The sequence below is a fragment of the Chelonia mydas genome, chromosome 2 (genome assembly GCF_015237465.2).
Source record: "Chelonia mydas isolate rCheMyd1 chromosome 2, rCheMyd1.pri.v2, whole genome shotgun sequence".
Taxonomy (NCBI): Eukaryota; Metazoa; Chordata; order Testudines; family Cheloniidae; genus Chelonia; species Chelonia mydas.
Genome location: NC_057850.1, coordinates 258,541,680 through 258,562,332, shown reverse-complemented (window position 1 = coordinate 258,562,332; position 20,653 = coordinate 258,541,680). Strand labels below are relative to the sequence as shown.

Below are 20,653 nucleotides of genomic sequence, written 5' to 3'. Positions count from 1 at the left end.
CTCTATCTCCATCCACCCCCTGCATCCATCCACCCACCCATCCACATACACCAGGATCTCGCTATCTCTATCCACCGCCTGCATCCATCCACCCACCCATCCACATACACCAGCTATCTCTCTATCTCCATCCACCCCCTGCATCCACCCACCCACCCATCCACATACACCAGCTCTCCCTCTATCTCCATCCACCCCCTGCATCCATCCACCCACCCATCCACATACACCAGCTCTCCCTCTATCTCCATCCACCCCCTGCATCCATCCACCCACCCATCCACATACACCAGCTCTCCCTCTATCTCCATCCACCCCCTGCATCCATCCACCCACCCATCCACATACACCAGCTCTCCCTCTATCTCCATCCGCCCCCTGCATCCATCCACCCACCCATCCACATACACCAGGATCTCGCTATCTCTATCCACCCCCTGCATCCATCCACCCACCCATCCACATACACCAGCTCTCTCGCTATCTCCATCCACCCCCTGCATCCACCCACCCACCCATCCACATACACCAGCTCTCCCTCTATCTCCATCCACCCCCTGCATCCATCCACCCACCCATCCACATACACCATCATCTAATCTAATCTATCTGTCTAATCACCACACACCCTCTGCATCCATCCCGGTACACCCCACATCCATCCTTCCAACCTCTGGGCAGGGGCGCTGGAACAATGTATACAGTGGGGATGCGGAGAGCCATTGAACCGAACGGCGAACCCTGTATGTGATGGAAACCCCTTCCAGCCAGCACCCCCCACCTCTGTCTCCCCGTGCTTGTGCCCCGGCCGTGTTCTCTCTCTGGGTGCGATGCGCCCCAAGCAGGCCGAGCCCTGTCCCGGCTGGCGGAGGCTGGGCAGTGCCCTCTGCCTGGAGCTTTCGGGTCCGGTTCTGCCCCCGCCCCCGCCCCCGGTGGGGTGTCTCTGGGCAGAGCTCCCCGCTCACCCGCGGGCAGGAGAGGCGGGTGCAGACAGACAGGCTGAGGCAGACAGACCCCCCCAGTGCCGGGGAGCGGGCCCGGGGCAGCCGGAGGCCCGGGGGGCGGGGGATCTGCAGCCCGCACGGATCAGGGCGGGGAAGGGGGAGGCAGGGGCCGTGCCGGCCGCATCCCCCTCTCCCCGCCCCGCCAGCAGCCCATCGGGCGTCAGCATTTACGTGCGGGCGCCGGGAGCCCGGGGCGGTGCAGCGGGCTGGGCTCCGCCAGTGCAGCCGGGCGCCGGAGCAGGGCGAGGCGGGGAGCCGCCGGCCGCCCCCACGCACCCAGCCAGCGCCGGGCCATGCGGCTGCAGCGCGTCGGGGGCTGAGCCAGGCGCCGTCGGGGCGGGCGGAGAAGCGGCGGCGGGGGGGACGATTTCGCCAATGCCACAATGGGCAGCGCTGCCGGTGCCGCCGGGGGTCCCCGCCGGAGACCTGCCCTGCTGCTGGCTCTCGCCCTGCTCCTCGCGGCCAGCCCGGGGGCCGCTCCCGGTAGGTCCCCGCGGGGGGCTGGGGGGTGCGTTTCCTTTCGCGGGGATCCCCCCCCTTCCCCGTCCTCAGCCTCGCTCCGTGCAGGGATGCCACACAGCCACGCCGAGCGGGGGGGGGGGGGGATTGAAAACAGAGGGGGGGTCCGCCGGGGGGGGGGAGCCCCCAGACATGGAGACGAGATTGCAAACATGAGTGTTTTGTATTGTAAAAATGGGGGGGTGAAAGAATGTGGGGGGGACATCCCCTTTCCCCCCTGGCCATGATGGGGGGGTCCCTCCTCCCTCGTCCATGATGCGTGTGTGTGTTTGTAAGAATCTGGGGGGTCCCTCCCCCCTCAGCCATGATGTATGTGGGGGGGCATCCCCCGGCCATGATGGGGGGTCCCTCCCCTCTCTGGCATGATATGTGTGTGTGGAAGAATGTGGGGCTCCCCCCTCTCGGCCACGGTGCATGTGTGACCTGTAGGATGTGGTGTGTGTGGGGGGAATGCAATGCGGTGGAGGGAAATTGGGTCTGTACTGGGACGCATTTATGTCCTGAAGCCCCTCTTACCTTCTCCCCCTGCCCCCCCCCCCCAAAAAAAAAAAAAAAAAAAAAAGAATCAGGGCCGTGGTTTATTTTGGAGGGATATTTTTTTTCTTTTTAAGCGCAGCAAGACACTCAATCAGAGCCCCATCCCAGTGGAGCCATTTCCCCAGGGTCATGGTGGAGCCTCCATCACCCATGATGGGATGTTTTTTTCCTCGAAGAGGGGCTCTAGGACTGATTTGGGGGAAGTTCTGTGCCCGGCACTATGTTGCGGGCAGGGGGGTGGGCTGGATGATCAAGGTGGTCCATTCTGCCTTTAGAATCTGTGAGACAGCTCATGTCTCCGTGACCAGGGCCATTCGGTTGCAGGGGCACTTCAGCCTTGGGAAATAATAAGAAAGCCCCTTCTGTTCCCTCCCCCCAGTGAAAACGGAGTGAGGAAAACCATCATAATTGTATATTTTTCAGTAGTGGCTGCATAAAAGGCATGAACGGTCCGTATGATGACCACGGACTAGATAACAGCCAGGCGGGCAGAGATTAGACTGCTGCCTGCTTTCACCCGTCCTGCAAAGGTTCACATGCTGGGGTAACCCCACCAACATACACCCACTCCCCCAGTTCCTATCAGCTGCATGTGCAGAGAGAGGATCTCCCGTTCAGCAAGGTTAGAGGGACACTGGCAGGGATTTGGGTTAGACTGGGGGGAACGCCCAGACAAGAATGGAATAATGAAGCCAGAGCCGGGAGGGGATGGAAATGGGGACAAACTTTCCCGTTTTATTCCCTGCAGCGGATGCTGCTTTACTACGCTTGAAATGTGGGGGGGGGAAACCATGAATCAAAGAGAGAGAGCGTGTGTGTGAGTGGGGAGTGTAGGAGAGAGACTGAGCGCAGACGAGGGCTTAATTTAGCAAATGCAGACACTATTTTTACTGGGGTGTCTGTTGTTATGAAAACAATGGTTTGTTTCAGAATGACGCCATGAACATTTATCTGGGTGGCCGGTGGGTGCCCTTTGGGCATGCAGAGGTGCTGGTCCAGAGGTGCGGAGCACAAACACACGCAGAGCGGCGTGTTCCTCCGTGTGATTTGCAGACCCGGCTTTAAAGCACTGACGTTTTTTCTTTCCTGTGTAACCTCTAGCGTCCAAAAGGCACCCAGAGCGCCAGAACGCCACGGATGCGCCGGGGGCTGGCTGGGAGGGCCCCCCGTCACCCCCAGACCGTGGAAGGGAACAGGACCCCAAGAGCGGAGAGCTCCTGAGAAATGTCACTGCGGCAGGGGAAAATAGCTACACAGTGGAGCCCTCGGAGGCAGCCAGAGTGAAGGAATCCTGGAGACAGACACCTGCTGATCTCCCAGGGCTGGCAGCAGAAGGCATAGGCACAGCTGCTGCAGCTTCCGCCGACCAAGTCAGCGGCCTTGCTGGAGCAGGGATCTCTGTACGGTATTATCCCGGCGGGATTAGCGAGGAGAACAATGAACCATCGCTCTGTTTGGGATGCCCCGGGGGGGTTGACAGCCAGAGTGCCTGGCCCCCGAAGCCTTTGTTGGCTAAGGACAATGAGGGGGCCATGGAAGCCTCGTCAGCCGTGACTAGTGTGGCTTGGTCTGTTAACGGGGAGGCCATTGTTTTGGCATTAAGTGACACAAAGGGAGCGCCGGAGAGCTCCGCCCCTGTCCCTGAGAGCCAGGAGGAGGCCGGGAGCGGAGACCAGCCTGCCAGGGCCTCTCCAGGTGGCATGTGGAACCCGGGAGCTTTCGTGGAGCTCACGGTCACCCCGTCCGCCGACCAGGTCCCCATGGAGATGGCGGGTGCAGCCAGCTCGTCGGCAGGACCAGGCCTCAGCTCTGATTCAGCCGAGAAGGAGCTGCTGCTGGAGGCCTTCAGGGAAGTGGTGCTGCAGCCCCCCACCCCGGATGGCCGTGCCCCTGAGCTGGGCACCCAGACTCTGAGCAGCACAGGACTAGCACAGGACTCTGCCCAGAAGGAGGAGCCCCTGGAGCTGTGGCTAGTGTCGTCCAGCAGCTCCCCAGCCCAGGGGGCTCTGGGCCACACCGATCTAACCTGGCTCACTACCGAGGTGTCCCCGGGGCTGCAGTTGGCCGTCACACCCCCTGTCGACGTTCTCAAGACCTCTGAGCCTCCCTCGGATCAGTCGGTCTCCGAGATCATTGACATCGACTACTACGACCTCTTTGATGGGGAGAGCCAAGGCAGGGGTGGGGGCCTGGAGGATTTCCCTGCCATGGGCCCCGGAGGAGCAGACTCCCCCAAGAGGAAACCGGATGACAAGACGACGTCCTGGGCCATTCATGAGCTCTACGACGACTTCACTCCCTTCGACGAGTCGGACTTCTACCCCACCACCTCCTTCTACACGGACGGGGATGAGGATGGTGAAGATGATGAGCTGGACGAGGAGGAAGAGGAGGAGGATGGGGGTGGTGGGCTGGCCAGGGACCTGGAGGATGAGAATAATTCCAAGCTGCCCACCCCGGCCACCCCCAAGATCCAGACCACGGTGCAGGAGGCTGAGTCCACCAGCCGCCGCTATGTCATCCCCCCGCTGCAGACCTTCGTTGTCTCTGGGGGTAGCGCCACCTCCAGACCTCGCCCGGCAGAGACCAGCAGGGACCTGAGCCAATCGGCCATGGCAGCGGGACCCGGCGGCGAGAACGGCACCGAGTGCAGGAGTGGCTATGTCAGGCATAACAACTCCTGCAAGTCCGTGTGCGACATCTTCCCCAGCTATTGCCACAACGGGGGCCACTGCTACCTCGTGGAGGGCCTGGGCGCTTTCTGCAGGTAAGCACCAGGCCTGGGCTGCGAGGAGGTGCCTGGGCCAGGCCTGAAAGGGGCTAGTGTGGCGGGAGGTCCGAAACTTGCCATGCAACTGTATTCCCTGGGGAGGTTCTCCCACGCAAACCGCGTCCCCTGAATGCCTCCCAGAATCACCTTGGGCAGCGGCAGACCATGCAGTCAGGTTATGATCGGGGAGGGTGTGTGTTTAAAAGGCCAAGTTCGGGGAGAATGGAAGTGTTTTCAGCTGAGATTTGAAGGGAGGTGGGGAGAGATGGGAAGAGGCAGTTCTAGGTGTGCAGAGGAGAAGAGATTGGTGTCTCCAGTTCTCTAGATTTTGGACCAAAATGCTCAAGACATGCTGGACCAAACTGGGAGGCTGCATGGGCAGTTTTCGCCCTACTATATTTTAAGTATGCAGAGCTCCGGTTTATTAAATTATAGCAAGTGTTTCCCCCAGAAGCAAGCTCCCGTCGATTGCCGTCACCCTCCTGCGATCTCAGAGAGGTAGATCGTGTTGGGAGGCTTGAACCCTCAGCCCTGGCTTAAACAGGTCGATCAAACATTGAGAGAGGGAAGAGGCCCCAGCAAAAATGAGGCCTGATTGGGACCAGCATGGCACCCTCCAGTTAATATTCTCTCCGAGGAATGTAGAGACCATGGCATAGAAAGGCAGGTGGCATTTGATGGGAGAAAATATATGAAAGGTTTTAATTCCTGTTGTTATCTGAGCATGCTTGAGCCTGCTTCTGCTCGCTACCTAAGGTAGCCATTACCAGCGTGCCTGAACATCTCCCAGTCTCACAACCCCCCCTGCGAGGTAGGGCAGTGCTGTTACCCCCATTGTACAGATGGGAAACTGAGACACAGAGTGGTTAAGTGCCTTGGCCAAGGAGACACTGGAAAGCTGTTTCAGAGCAGGGAATGGAATGCCAGTTTCTCAAGTCTTAGACTAGGGTCCTAACCACTGGGCCATCCTTCCCCTTAGGGACTCTCGCGTAAATCTGGAGTAACTCCATTGCCTTTGACCACACAAGTGCAACTTGTGAGATCTGAACCCCACCGCCTGCGTATGTTGATATGTTCCCATTGTGATGGAAGTTCTGACCCTTTGAGGCTGGAGTGTGGAGATTAGGGTAGAGGGGGGCAAAGAGAAGGGAGATGTAATCACTGCGGTGAAAGGAGGGGATGTCCTCTGAGGTGCAGCCGTTGCAGGGGACCTGCAGGGGCGAAGTTGCAGATGATTTATTTAATTTCCAGTGAGTTTTTGCATTTGATTTGTTCTTGCTGAATGCACCGTGCCTCCCATCTCATGAGTGCAATGCAATGAAGTGCTGTGTACTGCCCCGTTGCGTGGTGATGAATGCACTGGGAGCTGCCATTACAGGCCCCTCCCAGGGCGGCAGCTAGCATGGTTCTGCTCCCCGCAGGAGGGGAGCTTAGGTGATAGAACAGCCCAGTGGAAGTGCTCTTGTGTTACATTTCTGTTGGGCTCTCCGTGGAGTGGGTTGTCCGGGGGGTCCATGGGTGGGCAGAGTCATGAGTTAGCGGGGCTGCTGTCCCAGCTCACTGGTGGTGTTAGATAAGGGCTTCCTTTGAGGGAAGTTTCAGGTGTCTTCTCTTCCTTATTCCACGTTCAGCACCATAGCCTCCGAGCTCTTTCCAGTGGGGCAGTAAGCGACGTGACCAACCTCTGTCCGATGAAGTGAGCTGTAGCTCACGAAAGCTTATGCTCAAATAAATTGGTTAGTCTCTAGGTGCCACAATTTTTTGCGAATACAGACTAACATGGCTGCTACTCTGAAACCTGTCCTGTGTGGTTTGCTCTCTCTCATCCTCTCCTGCAGCAGAGAATTGTGCATGCCGTGGAGTGTTTTGGCAGGATGGTGTCACGCTGCTCTGTGTTTATATAGAGAAGGACTGGTCAGAGCACGGCGACTGGCTGCTTACCTTGCTGCGAGAAGGTTTGTGGTGGCCCTTAGTTGGTTCCACATGCTCGGCCCAGCCCTGGCATGCGCTCTGTCTCTCACACAGATGATCTGAGCCCATTAGGTGCCTGAGGAGCAGAGCTGTTGACCATGGCCCGAAAGCCCAGTGCTTTAGGCTCTTTTAGATATGCTGGGCCCAGGCAAGGGAGCTCTTTGAAGATAAGGATCAAGACTGATCTAGGCTCAAGGTTCTGTGGGGAGCCAGTACGGTGTGTATAGGACAGGTTCATAGATTCATACATTCCAAGGCCAAAAGGAACTACTGTGATCATTGAGTCTGACCTCCTGTATGCTACAGGCCAGCGAACTCCCCCAGAATAATTCCTAGAGCAGATCTTTAGAAAACCCTCCAGTCTTGATTTAAAAACTGCTTTTACTTCCCCTCTATGTCAGGTCGGCTTTTTAGCCAATATGTCTTTCGTCCTCTGTTGTGGGCTTGTGGCTTTTTGGGCATCTCGTAAAGTGTTCTCAAACCATTCCCAATTATCGTTCACACTTTGCTGATTACATTCTTCCTCCCAGCTGATATGGCTCATGATTGTTTTCGGCGTTGTGACATTGGCCCTTTTGAAGCCCCACGTGTGTATATGTCACTGGTTTGGACTTTATTCTGTTTGCGCATTATAAATGTGACCAAGTTGTGATCACTTGTACCTAAGCCACCATGAATTTTTAGTTCTGTGATCTGTTCCTCTTTATCTGTCAAGATGAGGTCCAATATCGAATTTCCCTGTGTTGGACGCAACTCTTTTTGAGTTAGGGAATTGTCATCTATAATATTAAGACATTCCAAGGATGTTTTGCACTCAACACAGCCTGTTGCACTCAAATTGAAGTCTCCCTTGATCACACAGCTTTTAGACAACATAGACTGGTGTTTACAGATCCGGTCATCTTGTTCCCTGCTGCGATTTGATGGTCTGTAGCCGACACTAATACCCCACCTTGAGCGTGATTTGTTAGGATGTTGATCCATAAACATTCAAGATAATTTCTTCCTAGTTGTCAGTGACTTGGAAACCGGTAATGCCGTTTTTAACATAGAGTGCCATTCCCCCTCCCCTTCTGCCCACTCGATCCTTACAAAATAGGGTATAACCATTGATTTTAACATTCCAGGCATGTGAATCTTCCCACCAGGTTTCAGCGATACCAACTGGATCAAATTGATGCTCATAAATGAGCAATTCCAATTCCTAGTGTTCGTTAGCAGGCTCCTAGCATTGGTGTACAGGCAATTCAGGAATTTTGTCTTCTTTGCTCCTTGATTAATTTTGTTCTCAACATCTCCATTTTGTGCTGAGTGCCCAGATCTTCCCTCTTCTTCCCCTCCCCTTTTGTTATTAGTTTAACCCTCTCCTGACTACTCTAGCCAGCCTGTCCCCCAGGAGATTGGTTCCCCTTCTATTGTGGGGAGGCCTCCAAACTATGCAGCCCCCTTTCCCAATAGAAGGTCGACCAATGTTCCCCCAAGCCCACCACCCTATCCCACTTGCCTAGCCTAGCCTGGGTGTGATGTGCTCGCAGGAGCGCAGGCTGCTGAGGAGATGCACTGCAGCGCGCTGTGCCCAGGTTGCAGAGTGCATGGTACAGTTATAGCTGCTGGAAGATCCCAATTAATAGACCATCCAGCCCCGCTCCCTGGTGCCAATACAGGACCATTCCCTCTCTTCTCTCATGTTGTGTCCTGTCCTGTCTGAAAGGACTCGAGTGATGGGGCTTCTCCTGCTCCCCTGCAGGGGCTCCTCCACAGCTGGGTGTGAGCTGATTTTTATTTCCCTTTGATTCCCGTCGCCCCTTATTGACTCCTAGTTATATGAATAGGGTTACATGTCTATCCCAGGACTGCCCTTGAGAGCCACCTGGACAGCAGAGCCAGAGTACAATTCAGCTGGCATCCTGCTCAATCGGGGGCCCCCCAGCCAGCACACAGCACCCAGGCTCTGGTTGCGTGCCGACCACCAGCTCAGTCATGGCTCCATTTGCAGGGCTAGCTTTTGTCTCTAAACTCGGAGACGGGGCTGGGCCCAAATTCTGGATCTAGACCCCCCCGAGCCCTGGGGGAGCTCAGACCTGGCGCTGACCTTTGTGCCCATCTTGATTTTCGAGTGAACTGTGTGGGACCTGCTTATCTGAGAAACTCTCTCTTCCCAACTGTCCTGCAGAGAGGCTGAGCTGGGCAGGGCTCTTTCTGTCAGATCCTGCTGGGTCTAAACTCCCTAGGACAGGGACTGCATGTGCTCTGGCCGGTGGGCAAGATGGAGGTTCCCTGGCTGTCTCTGCCCAGCTAGGGTGTTTATTGCTTAGTTCGGAGTCCTCGTGAGACGTCCAATGGTGGGCACCCCAGAGAAATCCCCTATTGGACCACCTTGAGCCCCTCTCTCTCTCTCCCCCAGACATGGGGAGCCTGCATCCACAGTGGTGTTTGCATTGGGCTCTCTGGGTAGAAGCACGCTGGCCCCCTGGTGTCTCTGGATGTAGCAGATCATCTGTCATAATCCTGGGAAGAAATATGGAGGTGTCTTTGAGTGGTGGTGGGGGGGTGATAAAGCCTCCTAGCCACAGGATTGGGGTGACCCAGGACCCCTGAGGGGCAGAGCCACATCCCGACCTCATGAACAGTATCACAGCCCGCTGCACTGCCCTGCCTGCTAGTTACCCCTCTTTGGGCATTTTGCTCACGGCCAGGCCAATCTCTGCCTTCAGAAGCGGGTTCGTTACAGCAGCTACCATGGGGCTGCCACAGCAGCAGGTGCTTAGTGGATGTGCCTGAGTGCAGGGGAAATTGGTTTTCTGTCCGGGCTTCGGGAATACCCAGGAGGAATTGGTATTGTGCCATGTAAACCCTATTGGTCTGTCTGTCCGTCCGTCTGCCCAGCCCCTCCCACTCTGTCTGTCCTTTTTGTATTAGCACCAATCACTGTATTATCTGAGCACCACAGATCTAGGGCAAAAGCGAATGAAGCTGTCAATCATAATCCTTAACAGCACTCATTTAGCTCCCTCTATCTCTGTCTCTTTCACTTTCCCCTCCCTTTCTGTCTCTTGCCCCCTGCCTTTCCTTTCTCCCCCTTCCCCTGTCTTAGAGCTTCCCTTTCAGGTCTGGTTTGAAGGGGATCAGCTCTTATCTGCAGTCAGCAGCAGGACGACAATTAGTGTTTTCCGGGCGTACCCGTTGCAGACGTTCTGCAGCACCTGGCTGGGAGGAATTTCCTTTCCCTTCCCTGCTTGGCTCCTGGCGTTCCGGAGTCACCCATGTGGGCAGGAGTCTCCCCGAGCCTCTCTGGGTGAGCCGCTGGAGCCCCGCCAGCCAGGGGCTTGGTGCGACTGGCCAGCGAGCGGTGGTGCCGGAGGCAGCAGGGCTGTTCGGGGTGACATGCTACCTGCAGACAGCTCCTGACCTCTCAGAGCAGGGTGTGTGGCTGCTCCAGGTCCCCTCACATCCGATAACCACACGACTCCCTCTTTCCCCGACCTCACGACTGCTGATATCCACCCAGCTCTGCTAGCCGGCTCCAGGGGGTTCCTTCTCCCTGTTCCCCACCCTATCTTTGCTTCTCCGTGGCCTCTGCAGTCCCATTCCTCCGGGGACCTGAGTGTATGGCCGGGGGATGGGGCAGAAGAAGGCCCCTCTCGCCCGTCAGGCTGCATCAGCCGGAAGGAGCAGCAATGGAAGGAGACACGCCTGCTGGCGACTGCCCTTTTCCGCCCCCTCATGCTCCCCGCTCAGGCCCCAGGGACGACGCTCGCTTGGGGACTGAGCTGAACTCTGGGTGACGCCAGGGAGGAGCTGGTGAGTACCAAGCCCCAGAGCTCCTCTGCTCCCTTTGCCGCTCCCACAGCAGCCCTCCAGGAGCGTGGATCCTGGCCCAGCCCCCTGTGGCTGGGGCAGCCGGGTCTGTTGCTGCCTGGGTGCCATTAGTAATCAAGAGGGCAGGCCAGGTCCTTGAGTGCCGGCAGGGCAAGGATGGCGAGGGGAAAGGGTTTTCCAATTCCTCCCTGCCCCCACAGCGCTGCCTGGGCTTAGCGGGGCAGGAATTAGGTCAGTGCTGCTCTGTTGAGACGCACACTGCGATGCTCCCGTGTCGCTAATCGGCACTGGCAGATTGTGCTGCAGGAAAGCCAGGGCTGGCCGTTGATGGGCCACTGCCATATTCCCTGTGTGCACAGGAGGAGACCATGCATGTAATATACGACATGTACCCCATGTGCACAGGGGGAGGCCACATGTGTATTGTATGCCATGTACCCCGTGAGCACAGGGGTCAGCCACGTGTGTAATGTATGCCATGTACCCCATGTGCACAGGGGGCAGCCACGTGTGTAATGTATGCCATGTGCACAGCCACATATGTAACATATGGCATATGTCCCATGTGCTAAGGGGGAGGCCATGTGTGTAACGTTCAGTATGTACCCCATGTGCCCAAGGGAAGGCCACGTATACAAATGGCACATACCCCATGTGCACTAGGAGGAGGACATGTGTGTAATGTACATGTACCTGGTGCACATGGGGAGGACAAGTGTGTGTTGTATGATGCACACAATGTACATGTGCCCTGTGTGCAGACGTGAGAGGCCCCATTGTATATGAATTTAGAGACAAAGAGAATGGAACCTTATCTGCCGAATGTGAGTGGACCCTGTCCTGGGCAGAAGTGCTGGGTCTCTGCCCTGGGTGGACGTGATTGGCCCCTGTCCCGACATGATTGGCCCCTGTCCCGGGCTCACGTGTTTGTCACTGCCCTGCGTGGACATGGTTGGACCCCAGCCTGGGCTGGCGCGCTGGGTCACTGCCTGACTGCACATGCAGCCTCTGCCTTAGGGGTTTGTGATTTATCAGGGGTGGGTCTCGGGGAGAGGCCGGGCATGCCCTCATCCAGCACAGCGCTTTCCGAGGCGGAAGGACAGCCTAGTGGATTGGGAGCCAGACGGGGCCTGGGGAGCCAGGGTTCAATTCCTGTTCAGCCAGAGACTCCCTGCGTGACCTTGGTCAAGTCACTTCCTGGGCCTCAGCTCCATGTGAAGTGGGGATGATGCTCCCCTCCCTCCCGGGGGGCTGTGAGGAGAAAATCCACTAACGAGCATGAGGGGCTCGGATGCTACCAACGAGGGCCAGGCGAGGCCCTGGACGGATAGCGCCATGTGCCTGGGGCGTGGCAGGGGCATCCCTGCCGGGGAAAGCTTCCCCCAGCGCCAGATCAGAGGCGAGTCCGACTGGTCCCCGTGCGGCTGAGCGGGAAGAGGTTTGCCGCAGTGTGACCTGGGGCGTACAAGCACGGGGCCCAGCAGAGCTGATCTCCCAACAGCCATGGGGAGGTGTTTGACGCGTGTGGGGAGACACGTAATGCAGGAGGAAGTTGCCTAGGCTTCAGCCACAGGCTGTGCCCGCAGCATAGCCCAGCCCTATCTGTGGCAACCCTGGCTGGGCAATGCATTTTTTCAGCCCAGGCTGGTGTCATGTTATAACTGCAGGTAGAAACAACTCCTGCTACCTCAAACGCCAAAGCCACTGCATTGTGTTCCCAAACCTGGCTGTTTACCTATATAATTGCCGTCAACCTTCCTAGCATCAGGGCAGTAATTCACAGAAAAGCTGCCCCATGTGAAACACGGTGCTGAGGCCGATAATAGAACACCTCTGATCTTGTAGCCTGTGAGAGCACGCGAGGGGTTATTACGGTAGAGGAACGAAAAGGCCTCCAGACCGATCCTGACACCAGCACATGGCTCAGCCACGCTCTGTTCGGTTTATTGAAGACACAAGGCACCGAATCTCAGTCAAGCTCCCTCGCCCCCTGTAGATTCGTTAGAATCCAGTGTGGGAAGCAGCCTCTGGGTCCTATGTACTGACTCCAGAACTAACGCAAAAAACCCTCCAGCTACTCTGAGCCCAAACAGTGTTCTCCATATTGGTGGGACACACCATAAATGCAATGGGCAGAAATCCCTTTTCTGCACAGCGCAAGCAGAGAGCTCACTGGCGCCCTCTGCAGGGGTGTGCGTGTACATGCTGGAGCACATGGCGGGCCCCACAGGCTTAAGCAGAAAATGAGCTGGAAGAGCCCAGGGGCCCATCCAGAGGGGTTTGTTTCGCCTAAGCAGAGGAGTCAAACTGATTCCAGTTCCAGGTGAGAGCGAAGGGGAGAAACTGCGTGACCAAGGCCAGGCTCCATTGGGGATGGAGAGCGGCTGCAGATCCATAGCAGAACCGACCTGGAGGCTCATGTACCGGAGCGGCTTCTCTCGTCTAGAACAATGGTCTAGGATTCTACAGGTCTGGCCCCAGACACTGCAGCTTGCAAGGAGGGTCACACAGAGCCTAGGACTATTACTGTAGGATCCTATAGTATGTTGTCATTAGCAGGGGTCTTCCCTGTTGTGATCAAAGAGTGGGTGTGTATGTGGATGCTGGGGTGGTAGTTTGTTTAGGAGCATAGGACTGGATGGGATCTCCTGGGTCTCTGAGTCCAGTTATTTGCTTTCACAGGATACCTAGTCATACGGTCCTGATCATGAATGTATCCATTTCAATAGCCCCACCAGTTCATGTGCAGATGACTGGGTTCGGACTTAGTCCACGAGTAGCCCCATTGAAGTCAATGGGACTTAAGAACATAAGAACAGCCATCCTGGGTCAGACCAAAGATCCATCTAGTCTTCTGACAGTGGCCAGTGCCAGGTACTTCAGAGGGAATGAACAGAATAGGGCAATTTCGAGTGATTCATCCCCTGCTGTCCAATCTCAGCTTCTGGCAGTCAGAGGTTTAGGGATGCCCAGAACATGGAGTTGTGTCCCTGACCATCTTGGCTAATAGCCATTGGTGGACCTGTCCTCTGTGAACTTACCTAATTCTTATTTGAACCCTGTTATACTTTTGGCCTTCACAACATGCCCTGGCAACAAGTTCTACAGGGTGACCGTGCGTTGTGTGAAGAAGGACTTCCTTTTGTTTGTTTTAAAGCTGCTGTCTATTAGTTTCATTGGGTGATCCCTGGTTCTGGTGTTATGTGAAGGGTTAAATAATACTTCCTTAGTCACTTAGTCCTTAGTCACTTTCTTCACAACAGCCATGATTTTATAGATCTCTGTCATATCCCCCCTTAGTCTCTTTTCTTACAGTGACCAGTCCCCGTCCTTTTAATCTCTCTTCATATGTAAACTGTTACAGACCCCTAATAATTTCTGTTGCCCTTCTCTGTCCTTTGTCCAGTTCTAATATGGTCGTTTTTGAGATGGGGCAACCAGAACTGTATGCAGTATTCAAAGTGTGGGTGTACCATGGATTTATATAGGGGCATTATATTTTCTGTTTTATTATCTATCCCTGTCCTAATGTTTCCTAACATTCTGTTAGCTTTTTTTGGCTACCGCAGCACACTGAACAGATGTTTTCAGAGAACTATCCACAATGACTCCAAGATCTCTTTGTTGAATGGTAACAGCTAATTCAGACCCCATCATTTTATATGTATAGTTGGGATTATATTTTCCAATGTGCATTACTTTGCATTTATCAACATTCAGTTTCATCTGCCATTTTCTTGCCAAATCACCCAGTTTTGTGAGATCCCTTTGTAACTCTTTGCAGTCAGATTTGGACTTAACTATCTTGAGTAATTTTGTATCATCTCCAAATTTTGCCACCTCACTCTTTACCCCTTTTTCCAGATCATTTATGAATATGCTGAACAGCCCTGACCCCACTATAGACCACTGGGGGACACCACTATTTACCTCTCTCCATTTATAACTGACCATTTATTCCTGCCCTTTGTTTCCTACCTTTTAACTAGTTATTTATTAATGAGAGGACCTTCCCTCTTACCCCATGACTCCTTACTTTGCTTAAGAGCCTTTGATGAGGGGCTTTGCCAAAGGCTTTCTAAAGGTCAAGTACACTATATCCACTGGATCCCCCTTGTTCACGTTTGTTGACCCCCTCCAAAAATTCCAATACCCATGAGTGAGGCATGATTTCCCTTTATAAAAACCATGCTGACTCTTCCTTAACGTATCGTGTTCATCCATGTGTCTGATACTAGTTTCAGTCAGTTTGTCTGGTATTGAAGTTAGGCTTATTAGCCTGTAATTGCCAGGATCGCCTCTGGAGCTTGTTTTAAAACTCAGCATCACATTAGCTATCCTCCAGTCTCCAATACAGAAGCTGATTTAAGCAATAGGTTACATACCACGGTTAGTAGTTCTGCAATTTCATAGTTGAGTTCCTTCAGAACCCTTGGGTGAAAACCATCTGGTCCTGGTGACTTATTACTGATTAATTTATCAATTTGTTCCAAAATCTCCTCTATTGACATCTCAATCTGGGACAGTCCTCAGATTTGTCACCTAAATAGAATGGCTCAGGTGAGGGAATCTCCCTCACCTCCTCTGCAGTGAAGACTGATGCAAAGAATTCATTTTGCTTCTCTACAGCTGCCTTGTCTTCCTTGAGTGCTCCTTGAGTGTCCAGGGGTCCCACTGATCGTTTGGCAGGCTTCCTGCTTCTGATATCCTTTTTTTTTTTTTTTGGCAGTTAGTTTTTGTGTTTTCTGTTAGTTGCTCTTCAAATAAAATTTTTTTTGCCCTGCCAAATTATACTTTTACACTTGACTTGCCGGAGTTGTGCTCTTTTCTATTTTCCTGACTGGGATTTGGCATCCAGTTTTTAAAGGGTGTCTTTCTGTCTCTGAGCACCTCTTTTCCTGTGTTGTTTAGCCATGGTGGCATTTTTTTGGTCCTCCTCCGTTTTTTTTAACTTTGGGTACACATTTCATTTGAGCCTCTATTATGGTGTTTCCATGCAGCTTGCAGGCATTTCACTCTTGTGATTGTTCCTTTTAATTTTCATTTAACTAGCTTCCTCATTTTTGTGCAGTTCCCCTTTTTGAAGTTAAATGCTACTGTGGTGGGGTTCTTTGGTATTTTTCCCAAATAAGGGGAAATTTAATTAAGGATGATTTAACGTATAAGGATGTTAACTTTAATTATATTATGGTCACTGTTACTGAGTGGTTCAGTTATCATCACCCCTTGGATCAGATCCTGTGCTCCACTTAGGACTAAATCAAGAATTGGCTCTCCCGTTGTGGGTTCCAGGATTAGCGCCAAGAAGCAGTCATTAATGGTGTCTAGACATTTTATCTCTTCATCCCATCCTGAGGTGACATGTACCCAGTCAATATGGGTGCAGTTGAAATCCCCCATTATTATTGAGATTTCTGTTTTTGCAGCCTCTCTGACCTCCCTGAGCATTTCCTAATCACCATCCTAGTCAGATGGTTGGTAGTATATTCCTAGTGCTATACTCTTATTATTCAAGCATGGAATTTCTGTCCATAGAGATTCTATGGTACAGTTCAATTCAGTTAAGATTTTTACTATATTTTACTCTATTCTTTCTTTAACACATAGTGCCATAGTTCCTATATATTGTGTATCCTGGTATTACCATGTCCCATTGATTATCATCATTCCACCAAGTTTCTGTGATGCCTGTTATATCAATATCCTCATTTAATGCCAGGCACTCTAGTTCGCCCATTTTAGTACTTAGTCTTCCACAAGCGCTTATGAAGTGTATCAATATTTTGTGGGCTGCCTTCTTGTGATGTATTTGAATAGGACTCTCTTTTGTTGACTGTTTCTCTTCAGTTGCTACTTGCATGTTATCAACTTCCTTCCTCTCCTCTTTACTAGGATATAGGGAATCCCCATTAATAGATCCTCCCCTAAGGGGTGTCTCTGTCCGAACCATGTGCTCCTCCACACCTGTTGGCTTTTCCCCAGCCCTTAGTTTAAAAATTCCTTTGTGACCTTTTTAATTTTACATGCCAGCAGTCTGGTTCCATTTAGATGGAGTCCACTTTCCCTATACAGACTCCTCCTTTCCCAAAAGGTTCCCCAGTTCCTAATAACCCTAAATCCCTCTGCCGAACACCATCACCTCATGTACGCATTGAGACCCTGCAGTTCTGCCTGTCTAACTGGCCCTGCACGTGGAACTGGGAGCATTTCAGAGAATGCTCCCATGGAGGTCCTGGTCTTTGATCTCTTACCTAGCAGCCTAAATTTGGCCTCCAGGACCTCTCTCCTGTCCTTCCCCATGTCATTGGTACCTACATGTACCACAACCACTGGCTGCTCCCCTGCACTGTAGAGAAGTCTATCTAGATGTCTTAAGAGGTCTGCAATCTTCGCACTCCGCAGGCAATTCATCATGCGGTTCTCCCGGTCGTCACAAACCCAATTCTCTATATTTCTAATAATCAAATCCCCCTAGTAACTGGGGACCCCTCCCCCAGGGGGGTATCCAAGTGTGAGAGGACACCATGATGTCAGCTGGAAGGAGAGTTCCAACTATGGGCTCATTTTCCTCCGCTCCAGGTGGTTGATCTCCTTCCCCAGGACTTTCATCCTCCTCAGCAGCACAGAGGTTGTCGGACAGGGGGGAACCACTCTGCTGTGCCCTGGAAAGTCTCCTCTGTGTACTTCTTTGTCTCCCTTAGCTACTCCGGTTCAGCTGCTCTGGGCTCAAGAGCCCGTCCTCGGTCTCTGAGGGCCATGAGCTGCTAGTACTGTAGGCCCACATATGCCACCTGCCCACAAGGCAGGTAAATGTATGTGCTGCATTCAGTGCACTAAACTGGATACCGCCCGCTCTGCTGCTGGACTCTGCTGCGTTATTTTTATTCTTGCAGGGGTTTGTTTGGTTTATTTGTTTCTTTTTGGGGCAGGGGGTGGAGGGGTATTACTAATCCAAGTTTAGAGAATATTTGTTAGGTGTATCTGGCTCTCACGCTCCCTGTCTAAACTCCCTTGCAAACCTCCCCTTTTCGCTAGCTCCTCTGGTCGCCTACCAGCTGGCTTTTGAAACCCCTGACAGAACAAGGAGCAATGGTCTCAAGTTGCAGTGGGGGAGGTTTAGGTTGGATATTAGGAAAAACTTTTTCACTAGGAGGGTGGTGAACCACTGGAATGGGTTACCTAGGGCCATGGTGGAATCTCCTTCCTTAGAGGTTTTCAAGGTCAGGCTTGACAAAGCCCTGGCTGAGATGATTTAGTTGGGGTTGGTCCTGCTTTGAGCAGGGGGTTGGACTAGATGACCTCCTGAGGTCCCTTCCAACCCTGATATTCTGTGATTCTGTGTTCTACCTGAGCTAGACCAGTCCCCATAAGCCGTAGAAAGAGACACATTCCCCCTCCCAAGTCATTGATCATCCAACTAGGGCAGAGACACAGGACAGGAGTGTGGGCACATGGAGGATGAGGCTGGGGGCTTGGGGCCGGGAGATGGAAGCCATGCAGCTCTGGGTGGGAGAAGGAGAGCAAGGGAGTGGTAAGGGAGGAAGGTAAGACTATGGGACAAGGAAGCGCGTAGGGGTAGGGAGGTAAAAGTGAGCAGTGGGAGAGGTCAGGATTATGGCAGGACCTTGAAGGGGAGGACAAGGAGCTTGGTTAGCTGCTGGGAGAGAGACGGAGGGATTCACATGGCTGGAGCAGTGGCGTGCTGGACAGACTGGGGGTGGGATGTGGCGGGGATAGACAGGAGAGGGTTACAGGAGTTGAGGTGGCCAGCCCGGGGGTCTGAAAGCCAGAGCCTGTTTGTATGGGGCTGGCGCCTGCAGTGCTCAGAGCTCACCTGTCCAGGGATCGTGGGGGGAGGTCCCATCTGAGGCACACTGTCTCTGGTAGATCGGACCCCACGGGTGGCCCTAGCAGCCTACACGTGGCCCTTTAGCCCAGATGCTCACAGCACAGACAGATGGTTTCCAGAACAGGTGAGAGCCCATGTCCAGGACCGTGGGAGCCCTCCGGTGGGGTGGGGATACGCTGCTCTTGGGTGCACTCTGGTGTCCTGGCTGAGCCCCTCACTGCAGCCCCCTGGCCGGCATGATGTTCCTGTGCTGTTAGACATTTATCTTTCACCAGTCAGTGGGGCTGCTTTTCCCCTTTGTCCAGAATAGGTTTGGGACCCTGTACCCAAAGGAATCAGGGCAGAAATTCCCACCCATCACTGCCAGGATTCTGGGGGGTGCTCCTTAGATGGGGAGAGCTTGTGTCGCCCTTGGATGTTGCCTTCCCCACGCCCCAAGGAGATGTGACCGGCTCTAGCGACTGACTGGCTTTCTCAAAGGGAACCTATGAGGCAGCTGAGGGCTTGGGCCAGCCACGGCTTGAGATTGCCGGAGACAGCTGGGCACAGAGCAGGCGAGCATGGAGCAGGCTGCTCTGTGACCAGCCCAGCACATCCTCTTTCTGGTACAGCACCACAAGTGCTCAGACAGCCCCTGTCCCCCTGCCTGCTCGGTTGTTGCCTTGTTAAGGTTCACACCTCAGTTCTCCCCTATCTGAACCTCCGTCTCCTCTGCTGGCCACTGGATCCGAGGAGAGAAGCTAGAGATGGGCCCCCTAGAGCAGGGATGGGCAAACTACAGGCCACGTCTGGCCCATCAGACCTTGTAATCTGGCCCTCAAGCTCCCACCGGGCTCGGGGGCTTGCCCCATTCCACACATGCCATGGCTCCACGCAGAGCTGCTTGGCCGCGCGTCTGCGTAGGAGCTGGAGGATGGACATGCTGCTGCTTCTGGGAGCTGCTTGAGGTAAGCGCCACCTAGAGCCTGCACCCCGACCCCCTCCCGTGCCCCAACCTCCTGCCCCAGCCCAGATCCCCCTCCAGCCCACCGAACCCCAGGCTGGAGCATCCTCCTGCACCCCAACCCCCTCATCCCCAGCCCCTACCCTGAGCCTGCCCCCTCCCCCGCACCCCAACCTCCTTCCCTAGTCCGGAGCCCCCTCCTGCACTCTGAACCCCTCATTTCTGGCCCCACCCCAGAGCCCGCACCCCCAGCCAGAGCCCTCATCCCCTCCCATAGCTTAACCCCCAATTTTGTGAGCATTCATGGCCCACCATACAATTTCCGTATCCCGATATGGCCCACAGGCAAAAAATGTTTGCCCACCCCTGCCCTAGACCATCTCCCTTGGCCAGTGCAGGAGCACCCCCTGCAGTCCATTCTCCAGGGCTGTCCTTGATCCCTTGCCCCAGAGCTCCCCTTTGTCCCCACTGCTCACAGCTTTCCCAGCTCGTTGGGCCCCGACATGTGCAGCAAGCATGTACAGAAGAGCGCTGCCCCGGCCCCTCTCCGGGGGAGGCAGGACTGTCTGGGTTCTCTGCCAGGCTCTGGCACAGGCTCGCTGTGTGCCCTGGGGCAAGCCATGCGACTTCTGTGTGCCTCGTTTCCTCTGTGTGCAGTTGGGGTGCTAACCTCTCACGGGGCGGTGAGCTCAGTTCCTGCAGGTTTGTACAGTGCTGTGAGGTCCTCACAGGGTGCTAGGGGAGGGTACAGTTTTATTTATTATTGCTAAACTCTTCCGCGTCGGCCTCCTGTTTATTCCAGGACCCGGCTCCACCCTGCCCTCCTTGATTCTACATCCTTCCAAGGACTTGCTCCAGCTGATTTCATTGACGTCCCCTCTCTGCTACCCCGGCTCCCTCTGTCCATCTAGTACCAGCTGTGTACCACTCCTGAGCCTTCTCCTCTGCAGCTCAGGCCATCTAGAACAGCCTCCCGGTACCTTGTGGCCTCATTTTCCAAATCCTTTGCTTGTAGCCCCCCCGGCTGTGTATGGGTTAACCCTGCAATGTTGTCTGGGATCCACTGGGCATGAAAGCCGCTAGGCCGTCGAGCTGCATGCTGAGGTTTATTGCATTGAGCGTTGTGTTTATTAGTTGTCTGGAGTGCCACAAAAGAGCGGCACATCAGTGGCTCACAAGGAAAGGCTCCCACTCCAGGAGACTTCAGCCAACAGTTCTGACACTGGTAATGTGAGGCATTT

The 20,653-nt window shown here is 54.1% G+C and overlaps 1 protein-coding gene and 1 long non-coding RNA gene across 2 annotated transcripts in view; one reads left to right on the top strand and one right to left on the bottom strand.

The window, feature by feature from the left end:
• Nucleotides 1–584: 584 nt before the first annotated feature.
• On the bottom strand, nt 585–16,947 carry LOC122464794. The gene is made up of 3 exons (XR_006289178.1): nt 16,769–16,947; nt 775–781; nt 585–600 (listed from the first exon to the last, which is right to left on the bottom strand). It is a non-coding gene; the product is annotated as an uncharacterized LOC122464794 (long non-coding RNA).
• Nucleotides 1,290–20,653, top strand: part of CSPG5 (chondroitin sulfate proteoglycan 5) — a 37,938-nt gene continuing 18,574 nt past the window's right edge. Inside the window, exons 1-2 of the mRNA XM_037891336.2 lie at nt 1,290–1,487; nt 3,162–4,827. Coding sequence (XP_037747264.1) covers nt 1,388–1,487; nt 3,162–4,827 — 1,766 coding nt within the window. The 5' untranslated portion in view covers nt 1,290–1,387. The remainder of the gene's footprint in view (nt 1,488–3,161; nt 4,828–20,653) is intronic.